Source organism: Sceloporus occidentalis, unplaced genomic scaffold, assembly GCF_023333645.1.
Source record: "Sceloporus occidentalis isolate IW3139 unplaced genomic scaffold, rSceOcc1.0.p SCAF_6, whole genome shotgun sequence".
Classification (NCBI taxonomy): Eukaryota; Metazoa; Chordata; class Lepidosauria; order Squamata; family Phrynosomatidae; genus Sceloporus; species Sceloporus occidentalis.
Genome location: NW_028316986.1, coordinates 65,882,326 through 65,903,045, shown reverse-complemented (window position 1 = coordinate 65,903,045; position 20,720 = coordinate 65,882,326). Strand labels below are relative to the sequence as shown.

The 20,720-nt window shown below is 37.4% G+C and overlaps 1 protein-coding gene across 3 annotated transcripts in view; it reads right to left on the bottom strand.

The window, feature by feature from the left end:
- Positions 1-164: 164 nt before the first annotated feature.
- Positions 165-20,720, bottom strand: part of TARBP1 (tRNA guanosine 2 -O-methyltransferase TARBP1) — a 46,284-nt gene continuing 25,728 nt past the window's right edge. For 2 of the 3 annotated variants that reach the window (XM_089529893.1, XM_089529895.1), the window contains exons 18-30: positions 15,891-16,090; positions 15,640-15,711; positions 13,216-13,336; positions 11,552-11,662; positions 10,587-10,736; positions 9,791-9,877; positions 8,646-8,842; positions 6,688-6,769; positions 4,916-5,087; positions 4,398-4,589; positions 2,565-2,689; positions 1,585-1,721; positions 165-490 (exon numbers count right to left, since the gene is read on the bottom strand). In XM_089529893.1, the coding sequence (XP_089386019.1) occupies positions 325-490; positions 1,585-1,721; positions 2,565-2,689; positions 4,398-4,589; positions 4,916-5,087; positions 6,688-6,769; positions 8,646-8,842; positions 9,791-9,877; positions 10,587-10,736; positions 11,552-11,662; positions 13,216-13,336; positions 15,640-15,711; positions 15,891-16,090 (1,812 nt within the window). In that variant the 3' untranslated portion in view covers positions 165-324. Of the gene's footprint in view, positions 491-1,584; positions 1,722-2,564; positions 2,690-4,397; positions 4,590-4,915; positions 5,088-6,687; positions 6,819-8,645; positions 8,843-9,790; positions 9,878-10,586; positions 10,737-11,551; positions 11,663-13,215; positions 13,337-15,639; positions 15,712-15,890; positions 16,091-20,720 lie in introns of those variants that run through there. The other variant, XR_016281728.1, reaches the window with a different exon arrangement.

Below are 20,720 nucleotides of genomic sequence, written 5' to 3'. Positions count from 1 at the left end.
GTTCACTACACAAAGGCAGAGGGTGAGTAACACTTGCCTCATCAACTCCATGTTGGCCTCACTGTGACATGGTGCATAGGCAGCCACTGTGCTACAGAAGACTAGCTAGAGGTTATGTTTCAAAGCAGCATCAATATGATAGAATGAGCACCAAGAAACATGAATTGAAAAAACAAATGTTGAATAACTTTAATCATGTTTTAAGGCATTTACATTATTTTTCAAAAAAGTGTGCAGAATACAGATCATAAAGAATGTCATTTATAATTACTCCTTTGATTTTGTAGCACCATTACAGCAACAGCTTTAATAAGAATTGTGCATTCATCTTGTTTTTTTTTCTTTGACAATCTGTTGTCTAGTATATTCCCAGATGAGTAGAGCACCACTTACATGAACATTAAGTGACCGAATCACTCCTTGTTGTGGAATTTCTACACAAGTGTCCAACTGCTGAATCAGATTTGCAGGAATTCCCTCATGCTCATTTCTGACAACAAGAAAACCACAAATACATTATAGTTAGTATTAAGGGCAATAGCTCAGTCGCTATTCCATATACAGAGTATATATTTTGCATACTGAAGATCCCAGATTATTAATAGATAAATAAGAACCAGTTTGAGACCTTGGGGAACTGTTCAAGGTATTCAGTAGCTGGGACTAGAAGTGGTCAGGATGAGTAAGTGAGCATCCCATATTCTCACGGGGGGCGGAAAAGTACAGCCTCAGTAGCAACTCTATTGGAGCTCCAGGGTTAAAATAGTGACATGCTCACTGCAGATTAGTTCTCACTGGCAAAGGTGCCGGCTGTTGTTCTGGTTAAAAAAAAAAAAATCATATTCCTTTGGGGTAGTTAAAAGAAGCTGCTGTAGTAATGAATGGAACTCCAGCAAAAAATACAGTTCAAATATGAGAAATGGGCTGAGCCTCTGGAGAAGGCCTTCCTCTATCTTACTGCTCTGGAAGGACTCAAAATAATGGAGAAGTTATGCTACTATTACAAACTCTTCCCTGTTTCATATTTACAGATGGATAAACAAGATTATTATTACTTGATCTCCATTTCCAGGATGTGAAGAATAGTATGTCTAATGGCACTTTTTAAAGTTGAAGAGGGAACTGAGGAGCTGTGAGAACAGAATGGTTAGATCCCAGTCAGTAAGGTTGTTGTGGTTTTGATACATTTTTATGTAACATTATCACCCTCTACAGCAGACGGAACCCAGAAGATGAAAGCAAGGGAAAGATGCTGAAATAGCATGATGGCAGGCAGGTGAGCATACAGACCTCTGCAAGTAGTGTCAGCGTCTCTTGTAAAGAATGGCCTTGTCCCTATTGAAAGCCATCCGGGCCTGGAAGTGAGTTGGCAAAAATAAAGAAAAGAACAGCCCTCTCCCCAAATAACCCAACAGGAATATATTTAAAGAAAGGAAAAGTTGCCACCCTTGCCCTATAGAAAACTGAGGAGGAGGATATCATAAGAAACATTTTCTTTCCATCTTCCAACTGTGCAGTTCTGTGTTTTCACTATGAAAAAAGTTCTTGTGGAAACACATGATTAAGAAAGCTCTTCTCGTTTACCCTAGCAGCAGCAGCGATTTCTCTGGAAAGCAGTATTCTGTTAGATCACAACTTTTAGCTGTTTGCTCAACACCTATTATTGTGTAGCCTTCAATTTTCTTCTGCTCCAAATAATCAACAATCTGAAACGGCTTAACCTGCACATTAAAAGATGACATAAGTATAATTTTTTTTAAAAGTCATTAATATATTACAGAGCTGTTATCTGTTACATATTATATTTTGATTCCTCAAAAGGCTGATGCAGAATGATAAATTATTCTTACTGACACTGATTAAGACAAAGCACTGTCTTTTATTAATAAAAACAAAAAATCCTGTAGGATTAGGCTGGGGACCTAGTCAGTCTGCAACCAATTTCTGACAGGAGGCCAGTCAAATACTTCCAACCCTCTCCTGCCCTGCTATGGGGAGTCAGCTACTGATTGATTGATTGATTGATTGTACTTATATCCTGCCCTTCAGCCAAAAAGGTTCCCAGAGCAGCTTACATATTGTTGATGTGACAGTTCCCTGCCCTCAGACTTACAATCTAAGTTAAGACAAACTTAAGAGAAATGGAATGGCAATAGGTCCAGTAGATATTGTCTATTTTTTCATCTGCTGCTGGGCCTAGGCATAATGGAGCTGTGCCTGCCTCTTCTACTCTCTCACTCTTCTACTCTCTCACAGTGCCTATATACATGGTTAACTCTTACATTTTTATTTAATTGTTTGGCTATGTATCTTGCCTTTCTCCCAATATGGGACTCAAGGCTGCTCACAATTTAATTGTTATGGGGAAATGCTTAACCTGAACTGTATTACACTGCTTGCTAATGAAAAAGTCAAAAGTATTGTGAAGGCAACAGTTAACTCACAATACCTTTATATCAGTATGAAGCCCTACTTAAAAAAACATGGATGTTCATGAAAACCACCAGCAGATATCTGAAGCATCTATTGTAGCCAAATTACATTTAAATTTTTTTTTTACTCACCTCAATAAGAGAAAGCCACTGCTCAGCAGAAACACTGAGGTACTGAAATTGTTTGTCATTTGTGTAATGAAGGCTGCCAACGATTAGAGCAGACACACCAAATATTTCACACGTACGACACAAGCCTACAAACGAGCAGAGCACTTTCAGCATGTGATTTCTCATTATTTTAAAAGTTAGACTATTCACAAACATGATAGCATGATTTACTACTGATTAGCATCCTGTTCATTATTTACTAGATCACAAGCCAGGGTCCAGATACTCAAAAAGCACCAGATCCCATTTGATCTTGGAAGCTAAGCAGGGTCAACTTTGGTTAGTACTTGGATGGGAGACATGCCAACTAATACCAGGTACTATAGGTTACATGTCAGAGAAAGAAACTGGCAAAACTACCTGATTATTCCTTGCCTTTAAAAACTGTATGAAATGCATGTATTTATACATTTATTTATTTCACTTTCTATGCCACCTTTCTCCCAGAAAGAGACCCAAGGTGGGTCATAAGATAAAAACATTTTAAAAACTTTACATTAAGAATTTAAAACAGTTAAAATCATCTAACTAAAACAGCACAAAATTAACATAAAACAATACAAAACATTAAAAACAAAACTAACACACCCATACCACCCTGTCATGATTGTTATGTTAAAAAGCATGCCTAAATAAAAACGTTTTTGTTTGCCAGTGAAAGGCAAGCAGGGAGGGGGCCAGCCTAGCCTCATGGTAGGGTGTTCCAGAGGTTGGGAGCAGCCACAGAGAAGGATCTCTTCTGTGGCTTCAACAACCAATCTTGTGATGGTGGTGGTACCAAGAGAAAACCTTCCCCTGATGGTCTTGGGGCTGTAGCTGGTTCAAATGCGAAGATGCAGTCTCATACAGTCACCATAAGTCGCCATATGACTTGAAGGCACACACACAAGCCAGAATTACAATTGCATAGCCTTTGGAATCCCTGTTTATGGTCATTAATGACCAAACATCACCCCCCTCCAAAAAAAAACCTTCCTCAATAAAAAGGTTTTCTTGGGCACTGCTGGTTGGGGAACTGGGAAGTGATGACTTCAGTGCTCTGGCTTGCAGGCCACAGTGAGACAGGCAGCTGCAGCAGGACCCTGAGGGCTCTCTTTAGCTATGCCTCAGGAACCCTTCAGTGGGGGCACTGCTGTGTGGTGGCTAAGCAGAAGTAGGTACGACAACAGAATTTAGGGCCTGGACAGAACAGCACTTTGTGCTGGCCTGGGCCCTAACTAGGGTTACATGCTCAGAAACCTTATTGCGTGCCCCAGGCGCTATCTTGGCGCGTGCCTGTACAGACGGTGTGCACCATGATGATGTTGCTCATGTGCAGTGCCTAAACGTAGCCCTTATGGCACCCTTGTAGCTCCGGGAAAAGAAGCCCCTTTTCATGGCTTCTTTTTCCAGCGGGTTGGGGGTGTGACGTGCAGCTGCTGCATCCCCAATCCAGCTCAATCAGGGGTGGCATAGAGCTGCCCCTAAACAGGCTGTTTGTACAGCCCCTTAGTCACTATAGCTATGTCTCATGATGCAGCTTCTTGGCCATTAAGATCTTCAACAAACTGCATATCTTACAACACAGACAAGCAGTTTGTACAAACAGTTCTAACTTGTTCTAGCGTAAGTGGGAAAAAGAAAGATATCTGCATGTTGTTTTCCATACTGATCATTAAAATGCAGCTATCTGTTTCTTTCAGAAAATCCTTAAAGCATTGCCCAGATCAAATGTAAAACAATTTACTTTTTAAAAACAAAAATGAGACCATATTTATTTTTAAGCACCACTTATTTAAGAGGAGTAAGACTTACCTCCTAAATTGGTGGGTTTATCAAGGAGAGAAGCCACAACAATCAATTTACTGTTTGATTTGCCAAGTTTAGTAGTTCGATCTTGAAATACAAGCTCCAGATCCAAATCTGACATGCTGTCTTTCCAAGGAATAATTTTTTTTTGAACATCTGTCCATTTCCTTTCATTACATGATTCAGATGAATTCAAACCTGAAATAGATTTAGTTATTTGAATGTAACGAATGTTGTCCTGAAAGCCCTAGCCTTTCAAAATTACATCATTTAGGACGAATAGTCTTCACTCTCATTAAGAATGAGATTTCTTAAATGTAACATTTATTTTAGTCTAACTTCAAAAAATATACATAGCAGGATAGCCGCTGAGGTATAGTGACTTGAGCATTGGACTAGGATTCTGGAAAACAGGGTCCATCCTAGGGTCACCATAAGTCAGAAACAACGTGAAGACATACAGCAACAACAAAGATAACCAGCACAAATAATTTAACCATGATTAAAATATAAACAGCTTTTACCCCTATCTTGCTGGCACCAGTCACTTGGCTTTAAATCCAGAAGTGTAGTGCAAGAATGGGAACATGGAAAAGTTGAGCTCAGCGGGAGGTCTGTGAATGCTTTAAATTTAGAGATAGGAATCCATTCCTCCTCCGCAATATCTGAAAGACGTGGCAAGGTGTAAAAAATTGTCTGAAAAACAAAAATATCAGCTACTATTGAAAACTGAACTCACCAGGGGCACAATAAGCCAGGCAAACTGTCCAAATATCTCCCACTGAGATTTACATGTACTTAAATCTAACTGAATTTAATGGGAACCAAGCAGGCCAATTTAATTTTCTCTAAACTGCTTGCTGGCAATAATACAAGGCACCTTCTTAGTCATTATTTTTATTTATTATTTATTTTATTTATTTATGGTATTTATACCCTGCCCCCCTTCAGCCCTAATGGTTATCAGAGCGGCTTACAATTATTATTTTTAATTAGACGGTTCCCTGCCCCTCAGGCTTACCATCTAAAAGACATGACACAAAAGGAGAAGGGAATGGTGGTGGGAAAGGGGATGAGGTCCAGTGGTTATTCTCTCCCTCTGAGGCCTGGACCAAGGCAGATGGACTGGAAGGGGAGGGGGCTCTTCAGGCTAGCCCTGATAGAGCTGGGCCTGCCTGGTCACTCCCTCTCAGGCCGGAAGATGACAGTTATGGAGGGAGGAGCCTCTTTCTTCAGGCTAGCCCTGATGGAGCTGGGCCTGACTGGTCGCTCCCTACGGATCTGCATTTTCTTATTTAAAGCTATCTTACAGATGCAGAGGTAGGCTTGAAAGCATGGGAATAGAGTCCAAGGACCTAGGAAGGAGAATTTAAAGGATTCATAAAAATCCTCCAAAGCAGAATAAATCCTCAATTCTATAAACTCATCTGAGAAGTACACTCATCCTTCCATATTTGCAGCCTTGATAATTGTGGATTTGATTATTCACAGATTTGATTAATATGTTCTCTCTAGGAATATCTAGGTTGCAACCTAGACATTCCTAGAGAGGTGTCCTCTCAGGTAAAAACATGGTGTTTTTGTTATTTGCATTTTTCCATATTCAAAGGGGTCTTGTGCCCCTAACCTTTATGAATATGGAGGGACAAGTGTAATTCCCAATAATTGCAATGCAACTTGCTTTTAAGTAGTTATATAACAGGACAAATACGAACTGTACATAACCAGGCATTTACCTGCATAATGAACACTACTTTGGCACAGAATTTTGATGATTTTCGTAGAGCAGGCATGCCCCTTATTAGGCCATACCAAAAGTAATATCCATCAGTTTAAGCAGTGAAAATGTGGCCTGGCATATGGTAAGATTTGAAGGGTTTAATTTTAAAGCTTTAGCTCCCCATTTGTAATTGCTACAAAATCATTTCAACAAATATATTTCCCTTTATAGTATTCTTTGGATTTAATTTTACAAAATCAGTAGTTTTAATACAATTTTACCACCACCATCACTAACACCACTTTCACTAGAGAGCTCATTTAAAGGGGTTATTCCATTTTTCTCACAACAATCAATGTGACATAAGTTAGGCTGTGACAGAAAGTGACCCAGTAAGCTTCATGAGAAAGTGGAAATTTGAAGCCAGATCTCCCTGAACTAATTCTATGATTCTAATTCTTACACTTATAGTCCATTGTTACACTAGCATGCTCATCAACACAACATATAGATGGGTCAATCTGGACAGCATTAAAAAAAAACCAGCTCTGATTATGTACTGCACTATGTACATACCTCCAGACAGTAGTCCTTAAGCGGATGAAAATTTTCAAAGAAGAAGTGCTTTTGGATACGTTGCCAATTCTTTTTAGCATTCCTGCAGATTGTAATAGTATTGATGTGTGATAGGGAAACATTTCCACTGTCTATTAATAGTCAAAGCAAAAGTACAATTATGAAAAATACATGGTGTCATATGGAGACCAAGGTGAATCCCTGCTCAGCCATGGAAACCCACTGGGTGAAGCTTGGGTAAGTCACACTCTCTCAGCCTCAGAGGAAAACAAACACACACCCCTTCGAGTAAATCAACCCAATAAAAGTCCATGACAGGGTCACCCTAGGGTTGCCATAAGTTGAAAATGACCCAATGGCACACAACAACAAATTACAGAATGAATATGGAATCCCATCTGAGCATAGACATCTGTCAATGAATCTGTTTGGCTATAACCCCATTAGCCAAGGATGGGAAACTTCTTGGGGCAGTTTTTTCCCAGTTTTCCCAGTTCTTTCCTGGGAATAGTCCAATGCCTGCAAAGATTCCCTAGAAACCTAAACTAAAAAAGGAAGTAGACAGAGGTCCATTTCTGATTTTGAAAAAGTTATTTTCCCACATGTTAAAATGCTTAGGAAGCTTCAACCTGTTTAAAAAGATAATTGCTGCTATGGAAAACACCACTTTGAGTCCCAATTGGGAGAAAAGTGAGATATAAATAAAATAACAAAATAAAATATGAACTGAGGCTTCCAGGAGAGGCACTTCAATTTTGTGGCCAGAAAAAGGGCAGACAGGGAAGACAGTTTAAGGGCCACAAAAAATACTTCATCTCTCCCTGCACTAAGCCATGGCATGTATACACCAGAGATTTTCTGAGTTCTTCTCTGGACTATAAATGCAAAGGTTAGGGCCCCCCAGACCAATCAAAAGGAATACATCAGCATGCATTTGCAAATCAGGCCCCTCAGGTGCAATAGTGGCAACAGTGAGGAAACCATCATTTCAAACAGATAGTGAAATATTCTGAAAAAGAGCTCCCCAAGCTACAAGAAAGGAGGGTCGATGAGCTTGACTCTTTGTTGTGGATCTGCTGGAAGTTGGAAGATTCAAACTGGTTTCGAAGCATGAAATTTTACAAATTGGTTTCGGAGCATGAAATCAACCTGTAAATCTACACTAGCATCTGAAGTGAGACTGATGGACTGTCTTGTTCTCAATGGAATTCTTGAATAATTCAATTAGGAAGATGTCATATTCTGAGTCTTGTAAATAGTGTCACTATTTACAAGACATGAGGCCAAGAAAAACCTGCTTCTTCCTGATCATAACTTGTATACTTGCTGTGACAGTGGCTGGTGATTGTGCAATACAAGGTAGGCAAGATGACTGGTGGACACTGATGTACTGTAGATTCTGTGCAGAATCTCAGTGGGGATTTATTAGTGCTCTAGTGATGCAGAGCTCTACATGTGATGTTTGGGTCTGTCCAGTCATACTGTCCAGCCAGGATATCAAAATTTCTTGACCTCTGAACCACAGTGCCATTAAGTCACTGAAGGGTAGGATACAGAGAAGGTTAACATTTCCAAGAGCATAGCAAAGAAGGCCACAATAAGAAGATCAGATGGTAATGTGAAAACAAGACACCAAGCATTTGTTCTTGTTGTCAAGATGGCTTTGATTTATGGTGATTCTCAGGTCTTTCAAACTCAGGTCTGTGGCTTCCTTTATTTAGTAAATTTACCAGTAACATGGTCTCCCCCTCTTCCCCCTGCTTTCAACCATACTTAGCATTATCATCTTTTCCAATGAATCATGCCATCTCATGATGTGACTGAACTACAACAGTCTCAGTTTAGTCATTTTGTCTTCTAGTGACAGTTCAGACTTGATTTGCTCTCAGACGAATTTATCTTGGCAGTCCATGGTATCGGTAGAATGGCAATAAAAAAATAAAACATATATTACTAACCCTGATCCATGCATGCTTTCTGCTTGATTGAGACTACATTCAATAACTGGAGCTAAAGCTTCAAAATCATTCACAAATGATGCTTTGCACATTCCCCAAATTTTCTTCAGAGCAATTAAAGCGTATAGCCGAACACTAAAATTGTGATGAAAACACCACTGTAGAACTACAACAAGGGCTTTCTTCAAAGCTGGAATCTAAAGAGAAAAAAACATTCTTTAGCACATAATTCTGAATCTGTACACAATTTTGCAAGAAATCATATAAACAGAATTCTTCTGATTCCTGAATATGAATCATTTTATACTTGGCAATGGAACAGCTGGATACTCAACCATTAAAGAAGCTGTATTAAAGTACCCAAAGATCAGCAGTACAGTTCACCTTATTCTTCTCATGTAACTATATTACTATAGTACAGTGTCTATTAAAATCTCCCCAAAAAACTTTTATTCATAATAATTACTTGCATACATGAGTCAGGCTACTCAAAAATACTTAGTTTTATTTATTAAAAGTAATTCTTATTCGATTTAATTAATTTTATTCCACCCATTGTTAATATTTTTAAGAGAGCTTACAAATTAATACATGTGCAGGCTTCTAGCGTTGAGGGGACCAAGAAGGACCACAAAGGTAGATATAATGCAGAGAAAATGGACACAGAGAAAAATTCTTTTGTAATACTAGAACCAATAAAATCCAATCAATGCTTAGAGATTCAGGACAGACAAAAGGGAATACCTCTTCGAACAGCCACTTACTTAAGAATGTTTTAAACAGAATTAGAAAAATTCAGGGAGGGAAAAACTATCTATGGCTGGCAATACTATGACTCAAAGAGGTATGGTCCCAAGAATTTCAATTCTTGGGAAAATACAACTGGAGAGGGCTAGTGCATTAATGTCCTGACTGTGGACTTACCATATACATTGGCAACTGTGGGAAATAGTGTGCTGGACTAGATGGGCCTTGGTCTGTTGGACTGATCCAACAGAGCTCTTTCTGTGCTTTTTCTGAATGGTGTTCCAAGGCAGCCCCTCAAAGAACATACAGTAGTTATCTTATCTGGATGGGACCAAAATGTGGATAACAGCATCTTGTTCTCTACACTCAATTTCTTACACTAAAGCAAAAGTACTTGCCTTTTCAGATGTATTTTGGAGAACTGTATCAAAATGTGACAGCACTGCTAAGAACGTGCAAATGCTAGTTTTAAGCTGGTCTTCCCCCTGAAAAGTAAGCCATGTGTTAGTACCAAGACTGCTCAATGTGTGTAATTTCATTCATTTTAATTACACTTTTATGCCATATGTGGATCTAGTAACAGTGATTACCAATATATACTTGACTATAAGATGACTTCATGTATATGTTGAGGCCAGGTTTTGGAGCCAAAATTATGGGTTTTGATATGACCCATGGAGAAGTCAATGGTAAAACCTAGGGGCATACAATAAAGGATCTAAATGATGAAGCAAAGAAAAATGATGCCAAGGAACCTAAAAAATTCTGACAGGCATAACTGTTTCGGCTTGCCCTAAAGGCTGGATGGATGAGAGAGCGGGGGGGGGGGGGGGAGTCAGTGTTTCCAGGACACATTATGCCCTTCCCTTCACCAGGGCATGGTTCCCTTTTTTATGAGTTAAAATACGGTATTTATATTGACCCATGGATAAGTCTGCCCAGGTTTTTGGGGTCAATTTTTTGACTAACATTTCTAGATGTATACTTGAGTATATACAGTATGTCTCCAAAATACAAAGTCTTAACTTCTGTTACTGTAATAGTACAGATGTTCTCAGTGTCAATGTACACAGGGGGAGGCACATTAGTTAAAGGAATCCATTTAATACAAGGAATCAATACAACTGCATTACTCGACCACTTGTATCTTTAATGCAACTGATACGCTTTTTTAAAACAATCTTAGTTACTCACATAGTTAAAGCAATCCCAGAATTTCTGAAGAAACTGAGGGAACTTGTGTAGAATCAAGACGATACTCCATTCTATTAAATATTTTACAGACGCTTGATTATTGCTATGTCCAGCCTGTAGAATCCTGTCAACAATTCTTGCTAAAATATCCTTTAAAAAATAGGTTACAAATCAGTTAAATTTTGTAAAATCAGCTTCAATATACACACTTACACACACACACATACACACTCTTCTTTAGATGTCATTTAATTTTGAAAGAGGTTCCATTTTTTAATAATTAGCATCAAATGCAATATTAGGCAATTACTAATCTAATTTAGTATCAAAACCAAGTCTGACAGAATAGCTTCTACTGGATTTCCACTTGGATAAAATAGGTTCAAATCTGTTCAGCCAGGAAGCTCACTCTATAGTATGTAGCTCTTAAGACCCATGGTTGTTATAAATTACAACCCATGCTATGCTCATCATATAAGGCAAAACAAAATCACAAGTGTTATCCATTACAAAATATCACAGTATAATTCCACTCACAAAGAAAAGTGCACTTCATGGCTCTAGATAACTTGGAATATGAGCTGTACAGTGCCATTCAGGACTCTTGAGAGAAGAAGAAGAGTTCATAGAGTGGGTCAGGAGAGAAAGGACACCACCCCAAATGTGGCCTTCCCCTTTGTGCTATATAGCATTAGACAATGAACAGCCTCAACCATAACTCATGATTTTATCTACTATTCCATACACAGTGTGTTCCACAACTCAACAGAAGCAACCATCTTATTTATGTAAGGCCTCATTTTGCTTCTGAAATGGGGGCTACTCAACCTCTTGAGTTTGTTATTAGAGAGAAGGATATTATGAAAAGAGCTATCATATATTTATGGCACTAAGTACTCCATTTTATGAACACAAGATCTTTTAACCTGCCCTTCATAAACATTAACAACAAATTTAGACTGTACCTCATGAAGTTTTGGAAACAGAACCAGCAATGTCTGCCACAATCGGTTTTTAATTCTGTGTTGTAACGAATTTACATAATAGTGAATTTTTGATTTCAACATGAATTCTCCCTGCAGAGAACAGAAACACTGACATTAATACTTTAGAGTACATAGGATTGTTTCAGTTTCAGTCAAACGTTGAGGATCAATATTTTCCTTATGCTACAATGTATGTTCCAGCTTTTTCCTGAAGTGTGGAGAAGTCTAAAGCAACTTAAATGCCAGTATTTTCTATTTAACCCATCAGCAAAATATGGTATCATACATTGGTAAAATAGCATGGAAATTTTCTAACAGGAATTCTTCAAGATATGGTGGCCAAATTACACAATGGATGGGGCATCCATATGTCTTTTTTATGCAGAGACAGAAATCTGGAGGATATACACATTACTTACAGAGTTTTCCTAATTCCCAGGTTCGGAATATTGCCTACCCCCTATTTAAACTGATGGGATACTTTTTAAAAATCTACCAGGAAAAATGACCCACCTCCATCCCCTCCCCAGTTAACTTGAGTTTGTAGGTTTTGGCAGTGACAGACAACCCACCACAACATTCACCACCCACACTTAGGATTGCTCTGTTAATTTCTTGTCAAAAATGAAATTATTTTCTTGTATGAAACATCATCTCCACATATAAAATTATAATATTTGAAATAATTAAGAAATTTAGATAATCCTATGTAAGTTTACTTAAAGCAAGCCAAAATTGCAAGCAGGGAAGGGCATGTTATTGTTCTCAAGAAGATAACAACATCCTTTAGATCAGGGGTGGGCAAAGTAGTAAGAAAATAGGGGGTGGGGGAAGACCAAAACTGTCCAAAAATCAGACAGTAGAAGCAATGTGACATCAGAGCAATCCAAGTGATCTGATCACTTCTGGTCACATCACGGCCATTGCTGCAGCCCCTAGCGGGTGAAAACTTCCCCTATGCCTTCCTGAATTGCCTACTCCTGTTTTAAGTGAAAAATGCATCATGGAGTGTTGGAAAGGTCTACAATACATACAGAGGGATTTTACTTTCAAATGAAGTAAATTGCCCTAAGCAGAAATCTTTATGTTACACATGAAAAAAAGTTTTAAAAAATAATAAAGACCAACATTTAACTCATTCAAAAAAAGGAGGAGAGTTCACATAAACTGTTTCATTGTTTCAAGACATACAATTTTTGGAAAAATTAGGTGATGGTGTATTTTCCCTTGGCCTTCAGATTTCAAGGTAAGACACTGGTTTACCTAAAACTAACTCAAAACACTGTTTACCTGTTCTTGTATAGTATATATTTAAAACACTTTTTGTTTCTGGTTAGCTACAATAACATCTAGATAACTGGACTGAAATGTTCATACATCTAACATCTTTTGAAACAATATCATTTTCTAGGTTATTTGCATTGTAAACAGCAATTACAGGAAAACAAGCAAAAAATAAAAAGAATGATTCTCTCTGTGTGAAATATCAAGCATGCAACTGAGAAGAGGATGGTACTATCATGAATATTTGAACACAAGGACTGGCAGGGGTTATAGAGAGGTGGTCTCCCCAGCAACAAGAGAATCCAATCAGCAAAGCCTAGATGTACAGTATTCACAAAATACTGTAAATAAATACTTACTTTATCAAGCAGCTTCATGACAAAAACTTCTATAAACTCCTTGTGTAGCGTATTTGATTCATCTAGCAAGCAGAGAAATTTGATGGCACAAATTCTCACATAATGGTCATCTCTGTTCATACTGTAATACATTATAGTACTGATACATAAGAATTATATATTACACTGTTTTTTTGTATTATTCACTATAGCATTAACAATCAGGCTGCAGAACTAAAGACATATATAGGAGTAAGTCCCACTAAATTCAGTGGGTCTTACATCTGATGAAACATGCATAGCATTGCAGCATAAGTCACTCTCCTAATGTACATACAAAAGTGCTGTATGTTTTTTAAAGTTTAGATAAGGTGATTACAAATTCAACTGTCTATCGTCAAATGTTTCACATAGAATGCAAGAGTTTTATATGTGACTGTACATGATACACCAACAGCATTATTTACTTGTTTCCCAGCTGTCCCTCTTCTACAATTAGTCCCTCCCTCTAGAAACTGTGCCAATTAGACATGCAGAGTCACATGGCTCTTAAATATTTCAACTGAAGTGGCGGCATCTACTTCTTACTCAAAAGGAATTTGCAGGAATCTAGTACTAGAACTAGGCTGGGGGAAAACTGCTTTAAGGACTCAGCAGAGTAAGGTGTGGGAAGAAAACATATTTTGCTATCATGTCTTGGACATTCTATGAACAGCTTTATATCTAAAAAAAAGCAAACATGCTTAACATTCTTATAACTGCCCCACAAATCCAGTCTATGATCAAACTGGGCAACTTGGCTGTGAAGCTAAATAACACTCTTGTAGTCTTAGCAAGTAGATGCAAATACGTGCCCTGTCAGGATCAACCTGGCAAAAGCAGAATATATTGCTGGTCTTATCTATTCTAAGAGTAAAAAATCTTGCTAGCTTAAATTCATTTAGAGGTGGAAGAGAAAACAGTTATGACTATGTTCAAATGGATCACACTCTTTAATTAACTCATATTGTCAGCCCTAGCACACAATAAAATTAAATTTCAATAGTGATGTTTTCTTTCTATTTGATACAGACAGTAATGTAAGAGGGTTTTTGTATTATTATTAATTATTATTAATATTTATTATTTTGATATTAAAGAATAATTACATTGTTACTTTATTAAAAGGGGAAAAACCCAATCCAAAAAGAAAAACAACTAGATTTTCTTATCTCCCTATTAAGGGCTTTTTCATACTCATTCTTTTATTTTGGAACAGAACCTCCCCCCTCTATTTTCCCACTGAACTGCAACAATATTTATCCTTCTCACACCTTTCCCTGGGAACCACATCATTTTTGAATGTTTTCAGATATATTTTAACCGCATTAACATTGGGGTGTTTATATGTAGTGGTGAAAATGTTCATCTTCCACGCTAGGCTGAGCTAACCTGTTTGCTCTGGTTTTTAGCCAAGGAGTGCAGCTTTGGTCTGGTTTCCGACCGCTTTGGGGGCATGTGTCATCTAAATGCCCCACCTTCAAAGTGGTTGGAAACTACTTTGCCTATCTGTTCCACCCCAGTGTCATTATAGTACTGCAGAATAGCTCAAGTTCCATTTTTGTCAAAGCAACAGCATTTGGAGCCAAAAACATTGATTTAAAAAGTCAGGTTTTCAAGGCAAAACATGTGAAATAACAGCCAGATATGGATGATGTGCAAAAACACCAACTGCAACCAGCAATTTCACATGAAAAGCCTCATCTGAAAATGATGGAAACAGGATATGCCAATGAAGGGAACATGAAAACAAACTCTTTGACATGAATTAGAATCTACCTGGCTTAACAATCTATCTCTCTACTTGGTTAGTCCATGGGAACAGGAGCTAAAAACTAATTCAGGTGTTGAAAGAGTCTAGTCATGCTTATTAGGATTTATCCTATTTTTAAGCAGGAGATTGGCATGCCACATCACAAGTTGCTTTTGTAACTTCCCATGGATTCAAAAGGGATTCAAAATGGATACGCCATACAGCATGGAGGACTGCACCTTATTCACAACACACAAATGTTAAATCCCTTTGGACGAATGAAGCTAGCTAGTCAGGTATTTCTCTAGGTCATGACCATGTCATGTTCAAAGGAACAGGGATATTATTTTTCTCTGATTCTTTTTCCTAATGAGCTCTTAGCTGCCTAGTATTTAGAACAATTCAGATACATATAAATTTGAGGGGAAAAGGAATTGTAATATGCACTTCAGTGGCTGGATTTAACAAGGATCAGTGCTATGTTCTGTACTTGAAAATGTATAATGTAAACATACAATTTAAAATATATAATGTAAAGATACCATTCAGGGTAATACATAAATTGGAATGCAAAGAAGTACAGAGTAGATGCAAAAGTGAATGCTATGAAAGATAAAGGTAAAATCAACGCTAAGTAAGTGACAAATACTGACCTTTCTGTAACAACATTTGCTGCACATTCCTCTCCCAGGTTTTCTACAAAAGCACATACCTCCTGAATGAGTCTAGATATTTGTGTTTAAAAGGGAAATAAAAAAAGAAAATTAAAAGACTTTACCTACTCCACTGTTATTACTTCTCAATTATAGTTTAAACAACCCAGCCAGAAAAATCCAAAGCAAAGACTGACCATACACAACACAAAAATTAGATATTTTTTGTTTGCTTGCTGTCGTTTTTTTACCTTTGATCACGTCTGAAAACTGTTCCAAACAAACATGCCTCTATGAGAAGCTCACTGTAACTGCTGGCATTTGAAAATGCATTTTCTGCAGCTCTTGTGGCACCAGGAGTAGGAAATATCCAAGTGTGACAGCAATAACTTAACAGCACATTAAAAACTCCAGTCCTTGTAGAAGACATCTCAATTAACTGAAACATGATCTGAGAGAAGGGGAAGAAAATAAAGATCTTCCAAGAAAAGCATACAGGCAGCAATCTAAAATCATGCGGAAAGGGTGTTTTCCCTCCCTCCTGCACAACAGTTGTTTTGGATTATGGTCACAGAATTGTACTGACAGTGTTGTCCAACAAAAGAATGTAGCGCTGGTGGAAGAGACTACTCTTCCCCTACCCCCATCCTCACATCATCTCTGGACAGATGAAGAAACCTCCAGTTAGGGGTGTGGAGGACATGAAAGGGGGATGGGATGGGTAGTGCAGTTGCATGAGTGGGTGTCCATGACAGAACCTGAATTTCATTCATTTAAATTCATATTTTATTTTAATTACTTAATTAATATCCTGACTAACAAAGAAATCAAATGCCTGGCACTAAACGGCTAAACTCCTACCTCCCTGCCTGATTGTTTAATTGGTTAAAGACCAAATTAAGTAAATCCATACCTCTTGACAGATTTTAAACACTAAGTAAATGCTTACTGCTGAGCTGTGTTTTCTTATTTAGCTACCGTCTAGCCTCTATCTGTGACATTGTTCTTTGTAATACAAACCCTCTCTTAATAAAACTGAAGTTTATTTATAGATTATAAACTGACGAGCTTGGTTTTTGTGGTAAACCCTCTAAATTTATTCTAATAAGAATGAAAATCTTGTCATGGAATGTCAAAGGCCTTAACTCCCCCCAAAAGAGAAAGAAGGTGTTCCTCTTCCTAGAGAGAGAGCAATCTGATATCGTATGCCTGCAGGAATCCCGTATTAGAACTAAAGATATAAGACTGATCAAGAACCCAAAATTAGGTAAAGAATATAGCACATTAATTGATAAAAGCAAGAGAGGAGTCATTTTCTACATTAAGAACCATATTGAGTCAAAAGAAATATTTAGAGATAAGGAGGGTTTCTATTTGGGGATTGAAATACACTGGAATGGGAGGAAATGCCTATTAATGGGCATATATGGACCTCAGGACAATAAAAACAAATTTTACAAGAAGGTGCACAAGTTATTACAAGATTTCGATTATGAGAATCTGATCATTCTGGGAGATTTTAATGGGGTAATCCAGCCTAAAATCGATAGAGCCTCAGATAAACATATTAAAGACCTACAGGGCAAACTACCGAATAGCTTCTTTAATCTGATGGAGAACCAGGGCATCATAGAAGTTTGGAGGCACTTATACCCCAAAGAAAAATGTTACACCTTCTTTTCCGATAGACACCAGTCGTTGTCTAGACTGGATATGTTTCTTGTATCGCAAAACCTAATTAATCAAGTGACTAATATGGTAGTCCTGAACAGGGTGTTCTCGGACCATAATCCCATCATCCTAAACTTGAGGGAAATAAACAAATTGAAAAATTGGTATTTAAATGAAGAGCTGCTGAACAACAAAGAAATAGTGGAAGACTTTAAGATAATGTTTCGCCACTTTTTAGATGAGAACAAGAATAAAGGAATACGACTACCAATGGTATGGGACGCAGGGAAGGCAGTCATCAGGGGTTTTTTTACACAATGGAACATAAGAGTCCAGAAGCAGAAAAAACAAAAACTAACGAAATTGAACAACTTACTCAAAGAGAAAGAAAATGAACTCAAGAGATTCCCAAATGATAAGAAAACCCAAAGAGAGATTAAATCTATTCAGAAACAATTAGAACTTGAAGCAACAGAAGAATTAGAGAAAAAACTCAAATTGGCCAAACAAAAACATTTCGAACACGCTAACAAAACAGGCAAATGGCTAGCTTACAAATTAAAAAAAGAGAAGGGTAAAAAATTCATAAACAGAATTAACTCTGAAAGGGGAATTATAACCCAACAAGAGAAAATAAGAGAAACCTTTGTTAAATTTTATCAAAACCTATATAAGGATATCCCAGAAACCCCCGAAATCCAGGAAGAAATTAGGAGTTATATTACTTCCTCATCGATTGAAATCCTATCTGAGGATCAAAGAGCACACCTAAATCAACCAATAACGATTCAAGAAGTATGGGATGCAATTGATGCAACCAAAGTGGGTAAAGCCCCAGGGAATGACGGTCTAACGGCCAAATTCTATAAAACATTCAAATTTGAACTAGGCAAAATCCTACAAGAAATCATGAATAATGCCATAGAAGACAATATCCCAACTTCTTGGAGAGAAGCTGAGATCATAATGTTACCTAAAGAGGAGAAAGATAGTTTGGAACCAAAGAATTACCGTCCCATCTCACTCTTGAACAATGACTACAAGTTATTCGCCACTATATTAGCAAATCGTTTGAAACATTGTCTCAAAGATTCAATTGATAAAGACCAGAGAGGATTCCTTCCTAATAGATTTATGAGAGATAACTCCAGATTACTCCTAAATATTTTGGAATACTACGAGAAGCACAACGATAAGCAACTGGGAATAATGTTTGTTGATTTGGAAAAGGCATTTGATTCAGTCAAATGGGGCACCCTATTAAAAATTCTAGAGAAAATTCAAGTCGGACCAAATTTTATTAATTGGATAACAAGAATCTATGAAAACCAGAAAGCCCAGATCAGAATAAATGGAGGTAAATCAAATTTTATAGACATCAGTAAAGGCACTAGACAGGGTTGCCCCCTCTCGCCCCTTTTATTTTTATTAGTAATAGATTTATTACTAAAAGAAATCAAGAACAATGTTCACGTAAAAGGAACAAAAATCAAGGACCAAACTTATAAAACTAGAGCGTTCGCAGACGACCTGATTTTCTTTCTGGAAGATCCAACTGAAAGTGTGGGACCGATTATGGAAATTTTAGGGAAATTTGGAAGAATGACAGGGTGTAAGATCAACAAATCCAAATCAATCATATTAACAAAGAACATGAACCCTAATGCACAAAAACATCTAGTGGATAAATCTGGTATTAATATAGGGAAAAAGGTCAAATACCTGGGTTTAACGATCTCTAACAAAACTAATTCCCTATTTGAAATTAATTACAAGAAAGTTTGGGCGAAAATTAAACAAGACCTGATCAAGTGGAACAAACTAAACCTTACTATAACTGGTAGAATCGCCTGTATTAAAATGATGGTGCTACCTAAAATATTATTTTTATTCCAAATGCTTCCTATCATCTCAACAGAGAATCCCTTTAAAGAATGGGACAAGGATCTGACACACTTTATTTGGAAGGGCAGGAAGCCAAGAATAAAATTTAAACTATTACAGGACTCTAAATATAAAGGGGGACTTAGCCTACCAAATTTTAAATTGTATTTCGAGGCATGCGGGCTGATGTGGTTAAGAGATTGGATGAAGCTTGAAGATAGAAACTTACTAGAAATAGAGGGTGATGGCAACAATTTTGGCTGGCATGCCTATTTAATTTATGGAAAGGACAAATCAAATAGAGCATTTAAGAAGCATTGTATTAGGAGTGCCCTTATAAAAATTTGGAATAAATACAAATACAGGATTTCAGAAAACATTGAGGGATGGGTTTCCCCCCAAGAAGCTTTCCACAGAAGAGAAGGGGCAACAAATTCAAAATGGTATAAATATAGTAACTTATTGGAAACGAAAAGAGGGGAAATAATCTTAAAAACTAGAGAGCAACTTAACGAAGAAGGCTGGAAAATTAACTGGTTTGAATACAACCAAATTCTTCTAAGATATAAGGAGGATCTTAAATCATATAAAATAGAACCATCACAAGGAAATTCGGACTTAGGGAAAATTTTACTGGGAAACGATTCGAAAATGATTGGGAAAATTTATAAAATCCTGCTGTCATTTGAAATGGAACAGGAGAGTGTGAAGGAAGACATGATCAGATGGGCAAGAGAGATAGGCCACCCCATAAAATTGGAACAATGGGAGAAATCATGGAAAAATAATTTTGAGCTTACAGTTTCTCAGAATATGAGAGAAAATTATTACAAAATGTTCTTTCACTGGTATGTAACTCCAGTCAAGATAGCGAAAATTTATAAACTAGATAACAATCTATGTTGGAAGTGTAAAAGAGAGGTAGGCACCTTCTACCACTGTTGGTGGGTATGTAAGGAGGCAAAGAAATACTGGCAGGCAATCAGTAAGCAGATTGATCAAATTCTGGACAAGAAGGTACAGTTGAAACCTGAGACCTTCCTATTGAGCATGTTTGAGGACGATATCAAAGGAAAGGACAAGAAGATTTTATACTACCTGACTACTTTGGCACGGGTATGTTTCGCACAAAAATGGAAAAACGTCAACAGTCCAAATGTGGAGGACTGGATATTTAAACTTTATGAGGCTATCATGATGGACAGACTAACTAAAGCCCTGAGACATGAAGAGGGCGTACAGGCAGAGGATGAATGGAGTAAGGTAATTGACTTCATAGAGATGAAGTGGGGCAAGGCAGCGGTAATATCATTTGAGTAGATTAGTAACTTGAACTTGGCTGTTTGGGAAGTATATGGTAAGAAAGGAACAATGTATTGTTAAAGGGAAATAAGATCCACCTTTAAAACAAAAATAAAAAGTTGAACACGGAAGGTCACAAAGGTTGAAGATCTTAGGAGATAGGAGGAAGTCAGAAAAAGTATGAATGGTTGAAGAGTGAGATAATGGAATGTGAACAAGAAGAG